Genomic DNA, 19,522 nt, shown 5'->3' on the forward strand with positions numbered 1-19,522 from the left:
CCCACAGTAACCTGGGGTACATCCCATCCGGTCCCGGCGACTTACCAACCTTGATGCCATTCAATAGTTCCAACACATCCTCTTTCTTTATGTCCACATGCTCGATCCTTTCTGTCCACCGCAAACCAGCAGTACAACCACCCAGATCCCTTTCCACCGTGAATACCGAGGTAAAGTATTCATTAAGCAGCTCCGCCATTTCTAACGGTTCCGCACAAACATTTCCCCCTTCACCTTTTAAGGGTCCTATGCCTTCACATCTCATCCTTTTACTCTTGACATATTTGTAGAAAGCCTTGGGGTTCTCCTTAATCTTACCCGCCAAGGCCTTCTCATGACCCCTTCTCGCTCTCCTAATTTCCTTCTTAAGCTCCTTCCTACATCCCGTATACTCCTCTAAATCCTTAACACCTCCTAGCTCTCTGAACCTTCTGTACGCCTCTCTTTTCTTATTCACCAGGTTCATCACAACCTTCGTGCACCACGGTTCCCGTACCCTACCAACACCCCCCTGTCTCATCGGAACGTTGTCATGCAGAGCTCCAGACAAACATTCCTTGAAAATCCTCCACTTTCCTTCGGTACTTTTCCCCAAGAATGCCTCCTTCCAATTTACCCGTCTAATTTCCTCCCTGATGACACTGTATTTCCCTTTACTCCAGAGAAACACTTTCCTAGCCTGCCTGATCCTATCTCTTTCCAATGCTATCATGAAGGAGATAGAATTATGATCGCTATCCCCAAGATGCTCACCCACCGAGAGATCCTCCACCTGTCCAGGTTCATTAGCCAGCACCAGATCAAGTACAGCCTCTCCTCTAGTAGGCTTATCCACATACTGTGTCAGGAAACTCTCCTGGACACACCTAACAAACTCCTCTCCATCCAAACCCCTAGCCCTAGGGATATTCCAATCTATGTTTGGGAAATTAAAATCTCCCATCACGACAGCTCTGTTATTCCTACATCTCTCCAGGATCTGTTTCCCCATCTGCTCCTCAACATCTCTGTTACTATTGGGCGGCCTATAGAAAACACCCAGCAACGTTACCGACCCCTTCCTGTTCCTAACCTCCACCCACAGAGACTCCGTCGTCAATCCCTCCACGGCGTCCACCTTCTCTACAGCCGTGACACTATCCCTGATCAACAGTGCCACTCCCCCCCCTCTCTTGCCTCCCTCCCTGTCCTTCCTGAAACATCTAAAACCCGGCACCTGAAGCACCCAGTCCTGTCCCTGAGACATCCAAGTCTCCGTAATGGCCACCACATCACAATTCGAAGCAGCAATCCACGCTCTAAGCTCATCCACTTTATTCACTACACTCCTGGCATTAAAATAGACACATCTCAGACCTTCAGCCTGAGCACTTCCCTTCTCCATCACTCGTCTAACCTCCCTCTTACCCTGTTTACATTCCTTATCTATTTGTGAGCTAACCTCCTCGCTCTCAGTCCCCTCATTTCGATTCCCTCCCCCCAACCTTTCTAGTTTAAAGTCTCTCCAGTAGCCTTAGCCAACCTTCCCGCCAGGATATTGGTCCCCCTGGGATTCAAGTGCCACCCGTCTTTTTTAAACAGGTCACACCTGCCCCAAAAGACGTCCCAATGATCCAAGTACCCAAATCCTTGTCCCTTGCTCCAGTCCCTCAGCCACGCATTCATTCTCCACCGATTCCTGTTCTCACTCTCCCGCGGCACAGGCAGCAATCCCGAGATTACTACCTTTGCATTCCTCTTTCTCAGCTGTCTACCTAACTCCCTATATTCTCTTTTCATGACCCCTTCCCTCTTCCTACCTATGTCAGCAGTACCTATATGCATCACGACCTTCGGCTCCTCTCCCTCCCCCTTCAGGATTTCTGGGACTCGACCAGAGACATCCCGGACCCCTGCACCAGGGAGGCAAACCACCATCCGAGAGTCCCGTCTTTGTCCGCAAAAACGCCTATCTGACCCACTCACCGTAGAGTCCCCAATTAGCACTACCCTCCTTTCCTTACCCTTTTGCACTACTGGGCCAGGCTCAGCTCCAGAGACACTGCCACCGCTGCTTCCCCCAGGTGGGCTGTCCACCCCAGTAGTACTCAGACAGGAGTACTTATTATTAAGGGGCACATCCACCGGGGTGCTCACCATCAACTGAGTTTTCTCCTTCCTCACTGTTACCCAGTTACCTTCCTCCCGTGGTCCCGGTGTGACCACCTGCCGATAGCTCCTGTCAATGACCTCCTCACTATCCCTAACCCGGCGAAGGTCCTCGAGCTGCAATTCCAGTTCCCTAACATGGTCCCTTAGGAACCGCAGCTCAACACACCCAGCACAGATATGGTCGTCCGGGAGGCTAGGAGCCTCCAGGACCTCCCACATCCTACATTGGGAACAACATACTGGCCTCACACTCATAATTGCCCCTTTAAACACACAGGGAAAAAAAAGTGAATGAAAATTTTAAACTTACCTTTCCTCCTCCTGTTTTCTCCAAAGCCCTGCTCTCACTGGGTCTTTTTTTTTAGGTTAGAGGAGGAGGGAGGGTGGGATACTCTACAAGTGTAGAGTATCGGGATTCCTCTCTGTTCCAATTTATTGGGGAAAAAAAAAAAATCTCTCTCTCCCAGACCTCCCTGCGCGACCACTTCCAGGTTTAGATATTTTTAAAGAAAAAACCCGCGAAAAAGTAAGTTAAAAATAACAGCGCTTACCCGCAGCACTCCTCTCGCGAATCTCTCCCTCTCTGCTGCACTTCCAAGACGCAATGAGGCCGATTCACTGAGGTGAGTAACTTTTTAAAAAAAAAATCTCTCTCTCCCAGACCTCCCTGCGCGACCACTTCCGGGTTTAGATATTTTTAAAGAAAAAACCCGCGAAAAAGTAAGTTAAAAATAACAGCGCTTACCCGCAGCACTCCTCTCGCGAATCTCTCCCTCTCTGCTGTACTTCCAAGACGCAATGAGGCCGATTCACTGAGGTGAGTAACTTTTTAAAAAAAAAATCTCTCTCTCCCAGACCTCCCTGCGCGACCACTTCCGGGTTTAGATATTTTTAAAGAAAAAACCCGCGAAAAAGTACGTTAAAAATAACAGCGCTTACCCGCAGCACTCCTCTCGCGAATCTCTCCCTCTCTGCTGCACTTCCAAGACGCAATGAGGCCGATTCACTGAGGTGAGTAACTTTTTAAAAAAAAAATCTCTCTCTCCCAGACCTCCCTGCGCGACCACTTCCGGGTTTAGATATTTTTAAAGAAAAAACCCGCGAAAAAGTAAGTTAAAAATAACAGCGCTTACCCGCAGCACTCCTCTCGCGAATCTCTCCCTCTCTGCTGCACTTCCAAGACGCAATGAGCGTTAGACGCAAAGTTACAGGACACTCATGTAGGGTTGCGACCCCAGCCGGACCCAAACCTCTTCCCACCTATGGAAAGTTTCTCTTGCATGGGACTCTTTTGTGAGGGGGAAATTCAAATTTCTGGTCGTGCGGCCTCAGCGTTGCTGATCATTCCTGCACAAATTGCTGACTTTATGCCTCATTTACAATTCCATCTATATTCCCTGTGTATAATCGACCCATTTCTTCCAAACCACATGCTTTGACGAAGGGTCATCCAGATTCAAAATGTTAGCTCTATTCTCACTTCACAGAGAGAGCTGTCGGACCTGCTGAGATTTTCTGCCTTTGTTTCAGATTCCAGCATCCGCAGTGTTTTGCTTTTGTCCTCCTAGTGTATCATCTACCCTGACCATGTAAACTCATCCTGTGTTCCTTTGAGAGAAAGTGACCATTTGTTTGAGAAGGTAGCCTGTTCCCCTGGAATCTAGGGCTTACCTTGATGAGAGGCAGGCAGAAAGAAAATTAATTAGGAAATAAGGTTCCCATTACAGTACTGAAAACTAATCTGGTGAGCGTCTGTTACAAACTTGAACTTTGGCCTGTGGTTTGCAGCCATTGCTGGTACAATGTCACTGGCAGTATGCACTTACACTTGGACCCTGAAATCAACTTCAGAATTCTTCCTGGTTGAGATGTTCTGGAATGTTCCATGCACATTACAAGTTATATTCACAATGATGGCGTTCTAGAACGGAATTAACTTTTTTTTCACAAGAACTTACCAATTATCTATTAGCTGTAGGGAGGCTTGATCAGTGCCTGCTCGTAAACCTATCTTCCAGGTACTTGCATTCTCTTCTCCATCTAAATGTTGCTCACACAGGTTGTCCTTTCATTTGGGCCCTTTCTCTGGGTCGCCCCCATTTACGCTAGTGAGTTCGTAATAGAAGAGAAAGAAGACATATTCAAGATACAATCCTGCCCCGCTTTCTTAATGTTCCAGAATGCTGCCTACTTGGCTGATATGACTTTTGAACTGCCATGCCTGTGCAAGCCTGAGGATGTGACCTCGGTTGTTTGGTACTATCAGAAAGATCTGGGCAAAGGCCACACGAAGGTGTTAAGTGATTTCCAGGGGACGAAGATCTTGGATGCTTCCCAGTTGAGTTCCGCCTCAGACATTCAGTCCAGGTTCAGAATTCTGATGTTCAGCCTGCTGGTTTTAAATGCACAGCCCAAAGACTCTGGTCATTACATGTGTGGCTCTGTGAAGGGAGATTATTTCTATGGTTATGACGTTGACGTGCAAAGTTACAAAAATGCACACATAACCTTCCAGGAGAAGAAGGAGAAGCCTATGTCTGATGTGGAGGCCAAGACGTACAAGATATTCACATCCTACTGGGATTGGACCGTATGCGATCGGTGTGGGGTGAGGGGAGAGCAGCGACGTATTGGCTTGTGTTACATACATAGTCCTTACCTGTACTTCAGGTACAAGAAGATTCTAACCAACGTGGTCTCCTGTGGCTCAGGTGCTGTTCCCCGCAGATACCAGCATGTCCTGAAGAAGAGGAAAGCTGAGATCATGGTACGAAGCTGTTTCGTGCCGTGCCCGACCCAGTACCCCTCGATAGAAGGCGAAAAGTTCATCTTCGACATCTTTGGTTTTACGAATGACAAGAATAAAAAGCGTCCCCAAGTTCCAGTGCAGACCCATATCCATGCCATAGGGTACCCCCTGACCATTGCCTGCCCAGAAGCCAGGGCAGAACATGCTGTAGCTTGGGACAAGGGACGCCAGCCACTCTACAGGGAGGAGTACATGGTGGGCGTGAACCACAGCATGAGACTGTACATTGATCAAGGCAATCACCTGGTTTTCCGCTCTGTTCAGCTCAATGATGTTGGGACCTATTACTGCTGGAGGCAAGGCCAATTGATGGCTGGGATCAGGCTGAGGGTTGGCCTCCCGCCCAGGATCCACCGGAATTTCACTGATGAAGAGTCCATCTTTGCGATGCAAACTATTCTCAGCACTTACTTCATATTAATATTAATATTCATCTTTCTGAAATGTATGAAATGTTGCAACTATTATTTTGATTGTTTTTAAAATAGGAAGAGGAGGAGGCCACTCAGCCCCTCGAGCCTGTTCAAAGAAACTGTTCAATGTCTATGTCGCTCTGCAATTGTGTTTGTATGTATATTTTTTTAAAATCAACATGTGCTTGTCTGGAAACCCAGGTCATTCTACAATGGGCCATGGGCATTTTAGTTATTAAATGGAAGGGTTATCTCAGATACTTGTCTATGTGTTTGTTGTGCTGTCAGGTAAGCGGATGTTATCTGACCTTAGATGGTCTGTAAGCTTCTGTTAATAAAAAATATTAAATATTAGCTGTGCAGTGGTTGTAATGACTATATAAGCTCAGATAGAACTGTTTCCAGCCAGTGAAGTATTTTGGAAGTCCAGTCACTGCTGTAATGTAGGAAACACGGCAGTTTGTACACAGCTAATTCCCACAACCAGCAATATGATAATGACCAGATTATCTGTATTTTTGTGATGTTGTTCGAGGGATAAATATTGCCAGAACATCCAGGGTAATTCACCTGCTCCTCTTCCGAAATAGCTCTACGGGATCTTTGATGTCCACCTGCAGGGAGAGAGAAGGCTTAATGCCTCATCCAAAGACGGTGCAGTACTCCCTCTGTACTACACTGGAGTGGCAGCCTAGATCTTAATGCTCATGTCTCTGGATTGAGACTTGAACCCACAGCCTTCTGATTTAGAAAAGGTATGTAGTAAGTAATTTACGAACAGTGAGGGGAGGCAAGTTTATGAATGAACTGGGAAGAAATAAGACTTCAATACTGCAGAGAACTAATGAGCTCTCTGGTGTGGAATATCGAGTGTGTAATAAACAACCGAGAACACAAAAGCCTAGACAAAAAACTTGGAACAGCTAATCTTGGCAATAAATGAACAGGCATGTCAACAGTTTACAGACAGAATGTGATGATGTATAGGACACAGATTTGTTTTGCCTATTCGTGATGCAATGCGCTTCAATTCCTGTGGATCTTCAGCCCTGAAGAACTCCTAAATACAGTATTTGAATATATCTGGTAAATATATGCTCAATGGAAGGGGTTGTGTTTAGTTAACTAATTGATTTGATTTAATACATAGTATTAACTAAATATTTTCTGTGATTTATAGTTGTTGAACTTGTATTGGAGGTAAGGGATGTAAGGGATGTCGCAGCTCCATATGAGTGATAATATCCTATAGAAACCCAACAAAGCGAAGGTGCCCTGAATGCAGTGAAATCAAAAATCTATTTTTTACAAGTTTGCTGTGCCGTAAGAGAATATATTTAATTATGATCATGGTCTCAGTAATCTGCCTGATTGTATTCCTGATCTAAAGCTCCACTTTGATCTAAAGCCCTTATGAGACATCGTAGAGTCATAGAGGTTTACATCAGGGAGAGATGATATCTTTGAGGGGGCATCAAATGAAGTTTTGTGGATAGAGCTTAGGAAAAAGAGGCAGCCACATTGTTAGGTGTTTGATAGACCCCCAGATAGTCAAAGGGATCTTGAGGAGCAAATATGTGCTCAGTTTGTGGAGGTGTGTAAAAACAATAACAATAGGGTTATTATATTAGGTGATTTCAATTTTCCCAACATTAACTGGGATATAAATAGTGTTAAGGGCTTGGATGGAGTAGATTTCTTGAAAAGTGTACAGGAGAATTTTTTAAATCAATATGTGGAGGGTCCAACAAAAAAGGGAACTGTGCTGGACCTGATTCTGGGGAATGAAGCCAGACAGGTGGTTGAGATGGTGATGGGGGAGCATTTTAGTGATAGCGATCACAACATGGTACAATTTAAACTTGTTATAGACAAGGAAATAGACAAGCTGAGAAAAGAAGTTTTGGATTGGAGGAGAGTGGATTTTAGTAAAATAAGACTGGATCTAGCCAAGGCAGACTGGGAACAACTACTAACGGGAAAATCTACACAAGAGCAGTGAGGGGCATTCAAAAAGGAAATGGGGAGGGTGCAAGCCCAGCATGTTCCCTCTTGGGTGATAGTAGGAATAATGAGCCCAGAGAATCATGGATGACCAGAGATGTTCAGGATACAATGAGAAGGAAAAGAAAGGGTTTTAAAAAGTACAAGGGGAGCAAATCAGTGGAGGCATTAGTGAGGTATAGAAAGTGCAGGGTGGAGCTGAAGAAAGCAATTAGGAAAGTAAAGAGGGGATATGAGAAAGCTCTGGCTGGTAAAAGTAGGGAAAATCCCAAGATATTGTATAAGTATATCAATGGGAAGATAACCAAGGAAAGAGTAGGGCCCTTTAGGGACCAAGGGGGCAATCTGTGGGTGGAGCCAGAGGACATTGGTAGAGTGTTGAATGAATACTTCACATCCGTCTTCACCCAAGAGAATGAGGACGATGGTACGGACTTCAAGGAGAGAGAGAGACTGTGAGGTTGTTGAGCAAATTGACATAGGGAAGGACAAGGCAATTGAGGTGTTGGCAGGCATAAATCTCCAGGTCCAGATGAATTGTTTGCTAGGCTGCTGTGGGAAGCAAGGGAGGAGATTGCAGGGGCTCTGACCCAAATTTTCAATTCCTCTCTGGCCACGGGGGAGATACGAAGTCTCACAACACCAGGTTAAAGTCCAACAGGTTTATTTGGTAGCACAAGCCACAAGCTTTCGGAGCACTGTTGAAAGCTTGTGGCTTGTGCTACCAAATAAACCTGTTGGATTTTAACCTGGTGTTGTGAGATGTCTTACTGTGCTTACCCCAGTCCAACGCCGGCATCGCCACATCACGGGGGAAGTGCCAGATGACTGGAGAACAGCTAATGTGGTTCCACTCTTTAAGAAAGGTTGCAGAGATAAACCAGGGAACTACAGACCAGTGAGTCTCACATCAGTGTCGGGAAACTATTAGAGAAACTTCTGAAGGAGAGCATCTGTCTCCACTTGGAGAGGCAAGGCTTGATCAGGGATAGTCAGCATGGCTTCTTCAGAGGGAGACCATGCCTATCAAATTTGATTGAATTTTTTGAGGTAACTAGTTGTGTAGACAAGGGTAATATAGTCGATGTAGTTTATATGGATTTCAGCAAAGCCTTTGACAAGGTCCCACATGAGAGACTTGTAAAGAAGGTAAACTCACATGGGATACAGGGTAAGTTGATAAAGTGGATTCAAAATTGGCTCAGTTTGTAGGAGATAGACGGTGTTGACAGAAGGCTGCCTCAGTGACTAGAAACCAGTGTCCAGTGGTGTACCGCAGGGATTTGTGTTGCCTTCTATTATTTGTCATTTATATAAATGACATTGATGTCTCTGTTGGGGGGTAGGATTAGTAAGTTTGCAGATGACACAAAGATTGGCCGGGTGGTCAACAGTGAGGTGGAGTGTCTTGGGCTACAAGAAGATATAGACGGAATGGTCAAATGGGCAGATAAGTAGCAGATGGAATTTAACTCTGAAAAGTGTGAGGTGATACACTTTGGAAGGAGTAATTTGACAAAGTATTCAACGAATGGTAGGACACTAGGAAGTTCTGTGGAACAAAAGGACCTTACCGTGTTTGTCCACAGGTCTCTGAAAGCGGAAGGGCATGGTAGTAGGGTGGTGAAAAAGGCATATGGGACAGTTGCCTTTACCAAAAAAGGTATAGATTACAAAAGCAGGGAACTCATATTGGAGTTGTATAGAACTTTGATGAGGCCACAGCTAGAATACTGTGTGCAGTTCTGGCCACCACATTATTGGAAAGGGGTGCAGAGGAGATTCACCAGGATGCTGCCTGGGATGGAACATAGAAACATAGAAGATAGGAGCAGGAGGAGGCCATTTGGCCCTTCGAGCCTGCTCCGCCATTCATTACAATCATGGCTGATCGTCCAACTCAATAGCCTAATCCTGCTTTCTTCCCATAATCTTTGATCTCATTCGCCTCCAGCCGCCTCATTTAACATTTAAGTTATGAAGAGAGGTTGTGTAGGTTTGGGTTGTTTTCGTTGGAGCAGAGGAGATTGAGGAGCGACCTGATCGAGATGCACAAGATTATGAGAGAAATGGATAGAGTGGATAAGGAGCAGCTGTTCCCCTTAGTTGAAGGGTCAGTCATTAGGGGACATAGGTTCAAGGTGAGGGGCAGGAGGTTTAAGGGGAATGTAAGGAAAAACGTTTTTTACCCAGAGGGTGATGAAGGTCTGGAATGTGCTGCCTGGGAGGGTGGTGGAGGCGGGAAGCCTCACGTTCTTTTAAAAAGTATCTGGATGAGCACGTGCCACATCATAACATTCAGGGCTATGGGCCAAGTGCTGGCAGATGGGATTAGGTGGGAGTTCAGGTGTTTCTAATGTGTCATTGCAGATTCGATGGGCCGAAAGGCCTCTTCTGCGCTGTATGATTCTATGAAAACAGAAGCCCAACTTCACACTAACCCCGAAGGTTTGTTGTTGCCCTCAGTGCGTTTCAATCAATTGCCAATCTGTTCACCGTGTGAGAAAACTGTGTTCACCCCAAAAATACATTGGTGATTTTTGTTTAACAATGTATTTTAGAAAAGATGTTAGAAATTCAAAATTTAAAATGAGGGAAATTGAGAGATTGCTGGGACCTTCTGGAAGGGGCACCATGTTGGAGCAGGCACTGGGGCATATTGACACTGCCTAATGCCAGGACCCAAGAGGTTCTAGTGAAACCTGTTGTGCTGACCGCACTGAGTAGCTGGATAGTTGGGCAAGGAAACTCGAGGCTGATTCCCTACTCATGGGGAGACTCTGGCCTTCGCCGCCGCTGCTAGCGAGTGAGTGCCTGGTGATTTGGGAACCTGTGCTGTTGACATGCTGTTGGCACTGTAAACCTCTCCATCCAAACATAATGTGATTTTAGCAACATATTGGTTGCATTAGTTAAATATTACAATTACAATATTAGGCCTTGCTCATCTATGCGGTCCAACACACCAAAGTTTATTATTCACCAATTCTTATTTTCATTATTGAGAAACTAAAGTTCCATTTTTCATAATGAAGCTCGGATAGTGTAAAAGAAAAGATAAATAGTGACAACATCAAGCTTGGGCTTTTAAATCCTCCCCAGAGACTTGAGCACATAATCTAGGTTGACATTTCTATGCAGTACTTTTGTAACGATGCTGTTTTTACTCTCAGTTAGATGTAAAAGTTCCATGGAACTACTTTGAAGAAGAATAGTGGTGTTTTCCCAATGTCCTGGCCATTTTATTATTGTGGCAGCTTCTATTTTGTAAACTGACGACTTGCGCCAGGTGCTCAACTCCAAACATCACCTGGTGGGGTTCAGGATCCCCACTCTGACATGGCAGTCTTTGCTGCATTTCATGTAGAGGAAGACAGTAGGTTGAGAAAGTGAGCAGATGGATCTTGTGGGTCAGCACCTTCCTTGTCAGGGAGCTGCTTTCCTTGAGATGGGTGGTGATTGACCAGTAGGATATGATACTCCTTCTCACCATCAGAGACAGTTTGTAGCACCCGTTATCCATGCCAGTCGAGTTCGGCTTGCCACAGGTAACAGCTGTCTGTGTTAACACTCTGCAGCGATACTGGAGTGTCCTTTCGAAGACACAAGCCTGAGCAAAATGTGTGGAGACCTGAGGGTCCCTTCCTCCCTCTACCTGCTGGGTTCAGATCAAAGGGTTGCAAAGCTCAATGTTTGGCACTGATCTGGTTGCAGCTGTTGCTGGAAATTTGACATATTTATACATCAGCCTGCCTTGGACTCCACTCCAGATTTTGTTGTCAGGGTTTATTCCTTTACCTTTCAAGAAAGAGGATTTTTTTATTTAGATTTTAGTAGCACCAAGGGGTTATGGAGAGACAGCAGGAATATGGCATTGATATAGAAGATCAGCCATCATCAAATTGAATGACGGAGCAGGCTCGAAAGGCCGAATGGTTTCCTCCTGCTCCTGGTTTCGATGTTTCATAGAATCCCTACAGTGCAGAAGGAGACCACTCGGCCCATCAAGACTGCACCAACCACAATCCCACCCAGGCCCTATTCCTGTAACCCCACATACTACTTACCCTGCTAATCCCCCTGACACTATGGTCAATTTAGATGGCCAATCAACCTAACCCACACATCTTGGGACTGTGGGAGGAAACCGGAGCACCCGAAGGAAACCCACGCAGACATCGGAAGAACCTACAAACTCCACACAGACAGTGACCCGAGGCTGGAATTGAACCCGGGTCCTTGGCGCTGTGAGGCAGCAGTGCTAACCACTGTTTCTATGTTTCAACTTTCCCAAGATACCGTCAAGACAGTTGAACTATTGGGGTGGCACGGTAGCACAGTGGTTAGCACTGCTGCCTCACAGCGCCAGGGATCCGGGTTCGATTCCTGGCTTGGGTCACTGTCTGTGTGGAGTTTGCATATTCTCCCTGTGTCTGCGTGGGTTTCCTCTGGGTGCTCCGGTTTCCTCCCACAGTCCAAAGATGTGCGGGTTAGGTTGATTGGCCATGCTAAATTGACCGTAGTGTCAGTGGGATTAGTAGAGTAAATGTGTGGGATTGCGGGAATAGGGCCTGGGTGGTATTGTGGTCGGTACAGACTTGATGGGCTGAACGGCCTCTTTCTGTACTGTCGGGATTCTATGATTCTATTCGCTAATAGCTGCTAGTTAGGTTCATGAGTGCTAGGTGTGCCCACATAGTAGGGGGAGGGGATTCTCCGTACGCACTGCGGCATGTTTCTCGGCGGCGGAAGCGGCCCATCGTTTTCCGGCGGTGGGTTTCCTCCCATAGTCCAAAAGACTTGCTGGTTAGGTGAATTGGCCATGCTATTATCTCCCTCGGTGTACCAAACAGGAGTTGGAGTGTGGCGACTAGGAGATTGCATGTAAGCCTACCTGTGACACTAATAAATTTTTTTAAAAAACCTTTTTTTAAACAAAACTTAAGAACAAGTGACAGAAGGCCTTGTGGGGGGGTGGGGGGGGGGGGCAGTGAGGTAAGGTGGGGGTTGAGGAAAGTGGGGGTGGGGTTGGGACAAAAATAATTGGATTAAAAAATGCGAAGAGAGAGTTCATTTTCTGAAGTTGTTGAAATCAATGTTAAGTCCAAAACAGCTGTAAAGTGCCCAATTGGAAGATGAGATGCTGCTCCCGCAGCTTACTTTGGGCTTCACTGGAACTTTGCAGCAGGCCAAGGACAGACATAGAACATAGAACATAGAAAGCCACAGCACAAACAGGCCCTTCGGCCCACAAGTTGCGCCGATCATATCCCTACCTCTAGGCCTATCTATAGCCCTCAATCCCATTAAATCCCATGTACTCATCCAGAAGTCTCTTAAAAGACCCCAACGAGTTTGCCTCCACCACCACCGACGTCAGCCGATTCCACTCACCCACCACCCTCTGAGTGAAAAACTTACCCCTGACATCTCCTCTGTACCTACCCCCCAGCACCTTAAACCTGTGTCCTCTCGTAGCAACCATTTCAGCCCTTGGAAATAGCCTCTGAGAGTCTACCCTATCCAGACCTCTCAACATCTTGTAAACCTCTATCAGGTCACCTCTCATCCTTCGTCTCTCCAGGGAGAAGAGACCAAGCTCCCTCAACCTATCCTCATAAGGCATGCCCCCCAATCCAGGCAACATCCTTGTAAATCTCCTCTGCACCCTTTCAATGGCTTCAACATCTTTCCTGTAATGAGGTGACCAGAACTGCGCGCAGTACTCCAAGTGGGGTCTAACCAGGGTCCTATAAAGCTGCAGCATTATCTCCCGACTCCTAAACTCAATCCCTCGATTAATGAAGGCTCGTACGCCGTACGCCTTCTTGACCGCATCCTCCACCTGCGAGGCCGATTTAAGAGTCCTATGGACCCGGACCCCAAGGTCCTTCTGATCCTCTACACTGCTAAGAATGGTACCCTTCATATTATACTGCTGCTTCATCCCATTGGATCTGCCAAAATGGATCACTACACACTTATCCGGGTTGAAGTCCATCTGCCACTTCTCCGCCCAGTCTTGCATTCTATCTATGTCTCGCTGCAACTTCTGACATCCCTCCAAACTATCCACAACACCACCTACCTTGGTGTCGTCAGCAAACTTACCAACCCATCCCTCCACTTCCTCATCCAGGTCATTTATGAAAATGACAAACAGCAAGGGTCCCAGAACAGATCCCTGGGGCACTCCACTGGTCACTGACCTCCATGCAGAGAAAGACCCCTCCACAGCCACTCTCTGCCTTCTGCAGGCAAGCCAGTTCTGGATCCACAAGGCAACAGCCCCTTGGATCCCATGCCCTCTCACTTTCTCAAGAAGTCTTGCATGGGGGACCTTATCGAACGCCTTGCTGAAGTCCATATAGACCACATCCACCGCTCTTCCTTCGTCAATGTGTTTGGTCACATTTTCAAAGAACTCAACCAGGCTCGTAAGGCACGACCTGCCCTTGACATGTGGGCATGAGAGCAAGATACTGAGTTGAAGTGGCAAGTGACGGAAAGGTCAGGGTCATGCTTGTGGACTGAGCAAAGGTGTTCTGCAAAGCGGTCATCCAGTGTCAATTAGTCTCCCCAATGTCGGGGAAGCTGCACTGGAAACAGTGAATACAGTGGACTAAGTTGAAGGAGGTGCAAGTGAAAGGCTACTTCATCTGAAAGGAGTGTTTGGAGTCTCGGATGCTGAGGAGGTAAAGGCTCACTTTCTGTGACTTAATGGGAAGGGGAAGAGGAGTTGAGGGTGATGGGAGAATGGACCAGGGTGTCATGGAGGGAGTAGTCCCTGCGGCATGCTGACAGTGGGGGGGGGAGGGGAAGATGTGTTTGATGGTGACATCGTGCTGGAGTTGGTGAAAATGGCAGAGGATGATCCTTCGAAATTGGAAGCAGCGGGGTGAAAATTGAGGACCAGGGGGACCATATCCTGGTTTTGGGGGAGGAAGGGAGAGGGGTCAGACACGGTTGAGTGCCCTGTCAATCAAAGTAAGGAGGGGGAGGATCCCTCGGTTCAGGGAAAAAGAAGACTTAAGAAGCACTGTTTTGAAGGTAGCATCATCGGAATAGTGAGGGAGGTGGAGGAACTCTGAAAATGGGATGGTGTCCTTACAGAATGTGGAGATGCCGGCGTTGGATTGGGGTGGGCACAGTAAGAAGTCTCACAACACCAGGTTAAAGTCCAACAAGTTTATTTGTTAGCACAAGCTTTTGGAGCACTGCTCCTTCATCAGGTTCACAAAGAGGGCATATAAAGACACAAACTTAATTTACAAGATAATGGTTGGAATGCGAGTCTTAATAGGTAATCAAGTCTTAAAAGGTACAGACAATGTGAATGGAGAGAGGGTTAAGCACAGGTTAAAGAGATGTGTATTGTCTCCAGCCAAGACAGTTAGTGAGATTTTGCAAGCTCAGGCAAATCCTGGGGGTTACAGATAGTGTGACATGAACCCAAGATCCCGGTTGAGGCCGTCCTCGTGTGCGGAACTTGGCTATCAGTTTCTGCTCAGCGACTCTGTGCTGTCATGTGTCGTGAAGGCTGCCTTGGAGAACGCTTACCCGAAGTTCAGAGACTGAATGCCCATGACTGCTGAAGTGTTCCCCGACAGGAAGAGAACACTTTTGCCTGGTGATTGTCGAGCAGTGTTCATTCATCTGTTGTCGTAGTGTCTGCATGGTTTCCCCAATGTACCATGCTGGGACATCCTTTCCTGCAGTGTATCAGGTAGACAATGTTGGCCGAGTCACAAGAGTATGTACCGTGTACCTGGTGGGTGGTGTTCTCACGTGAGATGATGGCATCTGTGTCGATGATCCGGCACATTTTGCAGAGGTTGCTGTGGCAGGTTGTGTGGTGTCGTGGTCATTGTTCTCTTGAAGGCTGGGTAGTTTGCTGCGGACAATGGTCTGTGTGAGGTTGTGCGGTTGTTTGAAGGTAAGAGTGGGGGTGTGGGGATGGCCTTGGCGAGATGCTCATCTTCATCGTTTGTGAACACAACTGTTCACTCAGCTGAAGAAGGAGTGATACTCCGAAAGCTTGCGCTACCAAATAAACCTTTTGGACTTTAAACTGGTGTTGTGAGACTTCTTACTATCCTTGCAGAAAGCAGTGTGTGAGGAGCTGTAGTCGAGATCGCTGTGGAAGTTGGTGGGCTTGTAGTGAATATTGCTGCTCTGTCTATCACTGGAAATGGAGGTGAAGGAAGGGAAGGGAAGTGTCAGAGATGGACCATGTGAAAATGGAGGAGGAGTTGAAACTGGAAACAAAATTGCTAAGTTCTTTCAGTCCCGATGAGAGCATGAAGCGGCAGTAATTCAGTCATCAATGTAACAGAAAAATAGATGTTGGAGGGGGCCTGAGTACGAATATTCCACATAGCCCCTAAAGAGATGGGCATGACCGGGGCCATGTGGTACCCATAGCTGCAGATTTTATTTGCAGGAAGTGAGATAAGTTAAAGGAGAAATTGTTGAGTTTGTCCAGGCAGAGCAGAGTGCTAGTGGATGGGGATTGTTCAGGTCTCTGCCCAAGGAAGACGTTGAGACCTCAGATCATCCAGGTGGGGGATGGAGGTGTAGAGGGATGGATGTCTGTAGTGAAGAGGAGGAGGTTTGGACCAGGAAATTGAGCCAGGACATCAGAGGGGTAACAAATGTAGATAGGAAGAGACTGGACCAGGGGACAGAGAATGGAGTCAAGATGGGAAGAAATGAGTTTGGTGGAAGAAGAACAGGCAAAAATGATGGGTTGACCAGGACAGTCCTGTTTGTAGATTTTGGGAAGAAGATAGAAGTGGGCTGTGTAGAGTTCCAGGATTATGAGGTTGGAAGCTGTGAAGGGAAGATCACCAGAAACAATGAGGTCAGTGACAGTCCTGGAAACAATGGTGCAGTGGTGGCGTGATGGTTTAGGGGGAGGTGATAAGAAGTGTCTGGAGTTGGCGCTCAGCCTCTGCAAGGTAGAGGTCAGTACACCAGACAACAACAGCACCACCCTTATTGGCAGGTTTGATGACAAAGTTAGGGTTGTACCTGAGAGAACGGAGTGTAGCAAGTTCATAAGGAGTGGGTGAGAGAAGCAGAGAAATTGAGATGACTGATGTCACAATTTTCAGTGAGAAGATCAAGAGCAGATAGGAGGCCAGAGGGAGGGTCCAGGTGAAGGGAGAATACTGTGTGGTGGGTGAAATATTCCGTTGAACTGTGGGAGAGGGCTCCTGTCCAACAGAGTGAGCATATAGATAAAGGCAATGGAAGAATAGTTCAGCATCTTGCTAAGTCTGAAATTCATTGAGGTGAGAAGCTAAGGGAATAAAACTGAGTCCTTTGTTGAGTACAGAACATTCAGCATCAGAGAGGGGAAGGTCAGAGGGTATAGTGAATACATGGCAAGGGCTGGATTGAGAAGAAGGGATCAGTCAGGGAGCAGGTGGAGGATCTTGGATAGGTGTTGGTATCAGTAAGTTGCTGCAGTTTGCCTTAACAGCTGAGAGGAAAAGAAAAGATTTCTTATCAGGTGTCAGATGAGATGAAGAATGAAGTCCAAAGATGTGTTTGTTAGGAGGATTAGCCATGGTAAATGCACAGGGTTATGGGGATAGGATGTGAGGGGTGGACCTGGGTGGGATGCTCTTTCGGAGAGTTGGTTCAGACTGGGCAGGGCAAATGGCCTTGTTCTGTTGTGTAGGGATTCTATGGGAAGTGGAACTGGGGGTGAGGACAACTTTGAGAGAAGGTGAGTTGGTGCTGCTGGAGAGAAAATTTGAATGTTTGCATATGGTGGTTCATGGCATGGAGTATGGATCTCAGGATACAGAGAGAATAGTATTCTGAGGAGAAAATGCGGGGAAATCTCGGCAGGTCTGGCAGCATCTGTAAGGAGAGAAAAGAGCTGATGTTGCAAGTCCAGATGACCCTTTGTCACAGCTCCCCGGGGGCTGTACTTACCTGTGTAACCCGGCATGGTCTCATTGCCTGATTCATGTTGCTCCAGACCTGTTGTAAACCTTGCCGATGTGATGTCACCTCAACGAGAGGGAAAATAGAGTGGAGAAGCCCGTTAATGACATGGTAATGTATTTAAATGAGGTTTTATGAAGTTATGAATATTCCAATCACAAAAATTTCTTCGACTTCAACAAAGCCAATTACATTGGTCTGAGGACAGAACTGGCTGAGGTTAATTGGGTTAATAGTCTAAAAGGTATGGAAGTAAATGAACATTGGGAAACATTTAAAGAAACAATTCAAACTGTTCAACATCACTGCATTCCATTGAAGAACAAAAACTCAGTGAGAAAGATCCATCTGTGGCTCACCCAGGAGGTTAGCGCTAGGATTAGATTAAAAGAAGAGGCTTTAAATGATTGGGAGCATTTTAGAAACCAGCAATAGCCACCAAAAGGTTGATTAAAAAGGGAAAAAATAGAATATGAGGGTAAATAAGCCAGAAATATAAAAACAGATTGTGAGAACTTTTGTAAATATATAAAAACAAAGAGAGTAAATGTTGGTCCCTTAGAAACAGAGACAAAAGGAATTACCATGGTGAATGGAGATGTGCCAGAGGCATTGAACAAATTATTTTGTGTCTTTCTTCACAGTAGGAGACACAAGTTCCATGCCAGAAATAGGCAATAACCTCGGAGCTAAAACGAGTGAGGAAATGAGGGCAATCAGATCAGCAGAGATGAAGTACTGGAGAAACCTAAGGGACAAATCCCCAAGATCTGATAGCCTACACCCCAAGGTTCTAAAGGGGATCGGAACTTGGTAAATGCTACACCAAATTTCAAGAACGAAGGGAGAGAGAAAGCAATGAACTACAGGCCAGGTAGTTTGACATCAGTCGTTGGGAAAATGCTGGAATCCATTATTAGGGAAGTCTTAACAATACACTTTAGAAAAGCACAGTATGATTAGAAGAAGTCAACATGGCTTTACTAAAGGGAAATCCTGTTTAACAAATTTATTAAAGTTTTTTGAGGATGTAACTAATAGGGTAAATAAAAGGGGAACCAGTAGATGTCGTGTACTTGAATTTCTAAAAGGCACTTGATAAACGTGCCAAACGAAAGGTTAATGGGCAAAATAAGGGCTCATGAAGTTGAGGGTTATATTTTAGCATGACAGAAGATTGGCTAACAGAAAGCAGAGAGTGGGCACAAACTTGGCTTTTTCAAGTTGGCAGGCAGTGAGTAATGGAGTGCCGCAAGAATCAGTGCTGAGGCCTCAGCTATTTACAATCTATATTAATGACTTACTTGAAATGACAGAGTTATGTATCTAAGTTTGCTGGTGATACCAAATTGCGTTAAAGCTAAACTGTGGGGAGGGCATTGAGAGGTTACAAAGAGATAGAAACAGTTGAGGGGATTGGGCAGATGGAACCTAATGTAGAAAAATATAAAGTTATTAAATTCTGTTGTAAAAATATAAAAATAGAATATTTTTAAAAAGTGAAAAACTTGTAAGTGTTGATCTTTAAAGGGTGTGCTCATCAAAAAGACGCAGAAGGTTAACATGTAGGTGCAGCAAGCAATTAGGAAGGCAAATGGCAAGTTGGCCCTTATTGCAAGGGGATTGGAGTACAAGAATAAAGAAGTTTTGCTACACTTGTACAGGGTTTTGGTGAGACCACATCCACAATACATCCACAACACTGTGTGCAGTTTTAGTCTCCACATTTAAGAAAGGATATTCCTGCATTGGAGTGAAGGTTCACTAAATTGGTCCCTGGGATGAAGGGTTGTCCTATGATGAGAGGCTGAGTGAATTGAGTTCTCTGGAGTTTAGAAGAATGAGAGGTGATCGCATTGAAACCTACAAAAACTCTGGAGGGGCTTGTTATGTTGGACACGGAGAGATTGTTTCCACTGATCGGAGAATCTGAAACACAGGGGCACAGTCACAGGATAAGGGCCAATCATTTAGGATTGAGATTAGGAGAAATTTCTTTACTCAAAGAGTTGCGAATCTTTGGAATTCTTTACCCCAGAGGATTGTGGATGCTCCATCATGGAATACATTTAAGCTTGGGATAGACAGATTTTTGGTATCTCAGGGAATTGAGATATGGGGAGTATGTGAGAAAATGGAGTTGAGACCCAAGATCAGCCATTATCGTTTTGAATAGTGGAGCAGG

General features: G+C 45.9%; 1 protein-coding gene across 1 annotated transcript; it reads left to right on the top strand.

Annotated features, from left to right (window-relative positions):
* Window positions 1-4,195: 4,195 nt before the first annotated feature.
* On the top strand, window positions 4,196-5,443 carry LOC144500263 (Ig-like V-type domain-containing protein FAM187A). Its single transcript, XM_078222939.1, has one exon. The coding sequence runs from the start codon at window positions 4,196-4,198 to the stop codon at window positions 5,441-5,443; it is 1,248 nt and encodes a 415-aa protein (XP_078079065.1).
* The last annotated feature ends 14,079 nt before the right edge of the window (window positions 5,444-19,522 follow it).

Source organism: Mustelus asterias, chromosome 11 (genome assembly GCF_964213995.1).
Source record: "Mustelus asterias chromosome 11, sMusAst1.hap1.1, whole genome shotgun sequence".
Lineage (NCBI taxonomy): Eukaryota > Metazoa > Chordata > Chondrichthyes > Carcharhiniformes > Triakidae > Mustelus > Mustelus asterias.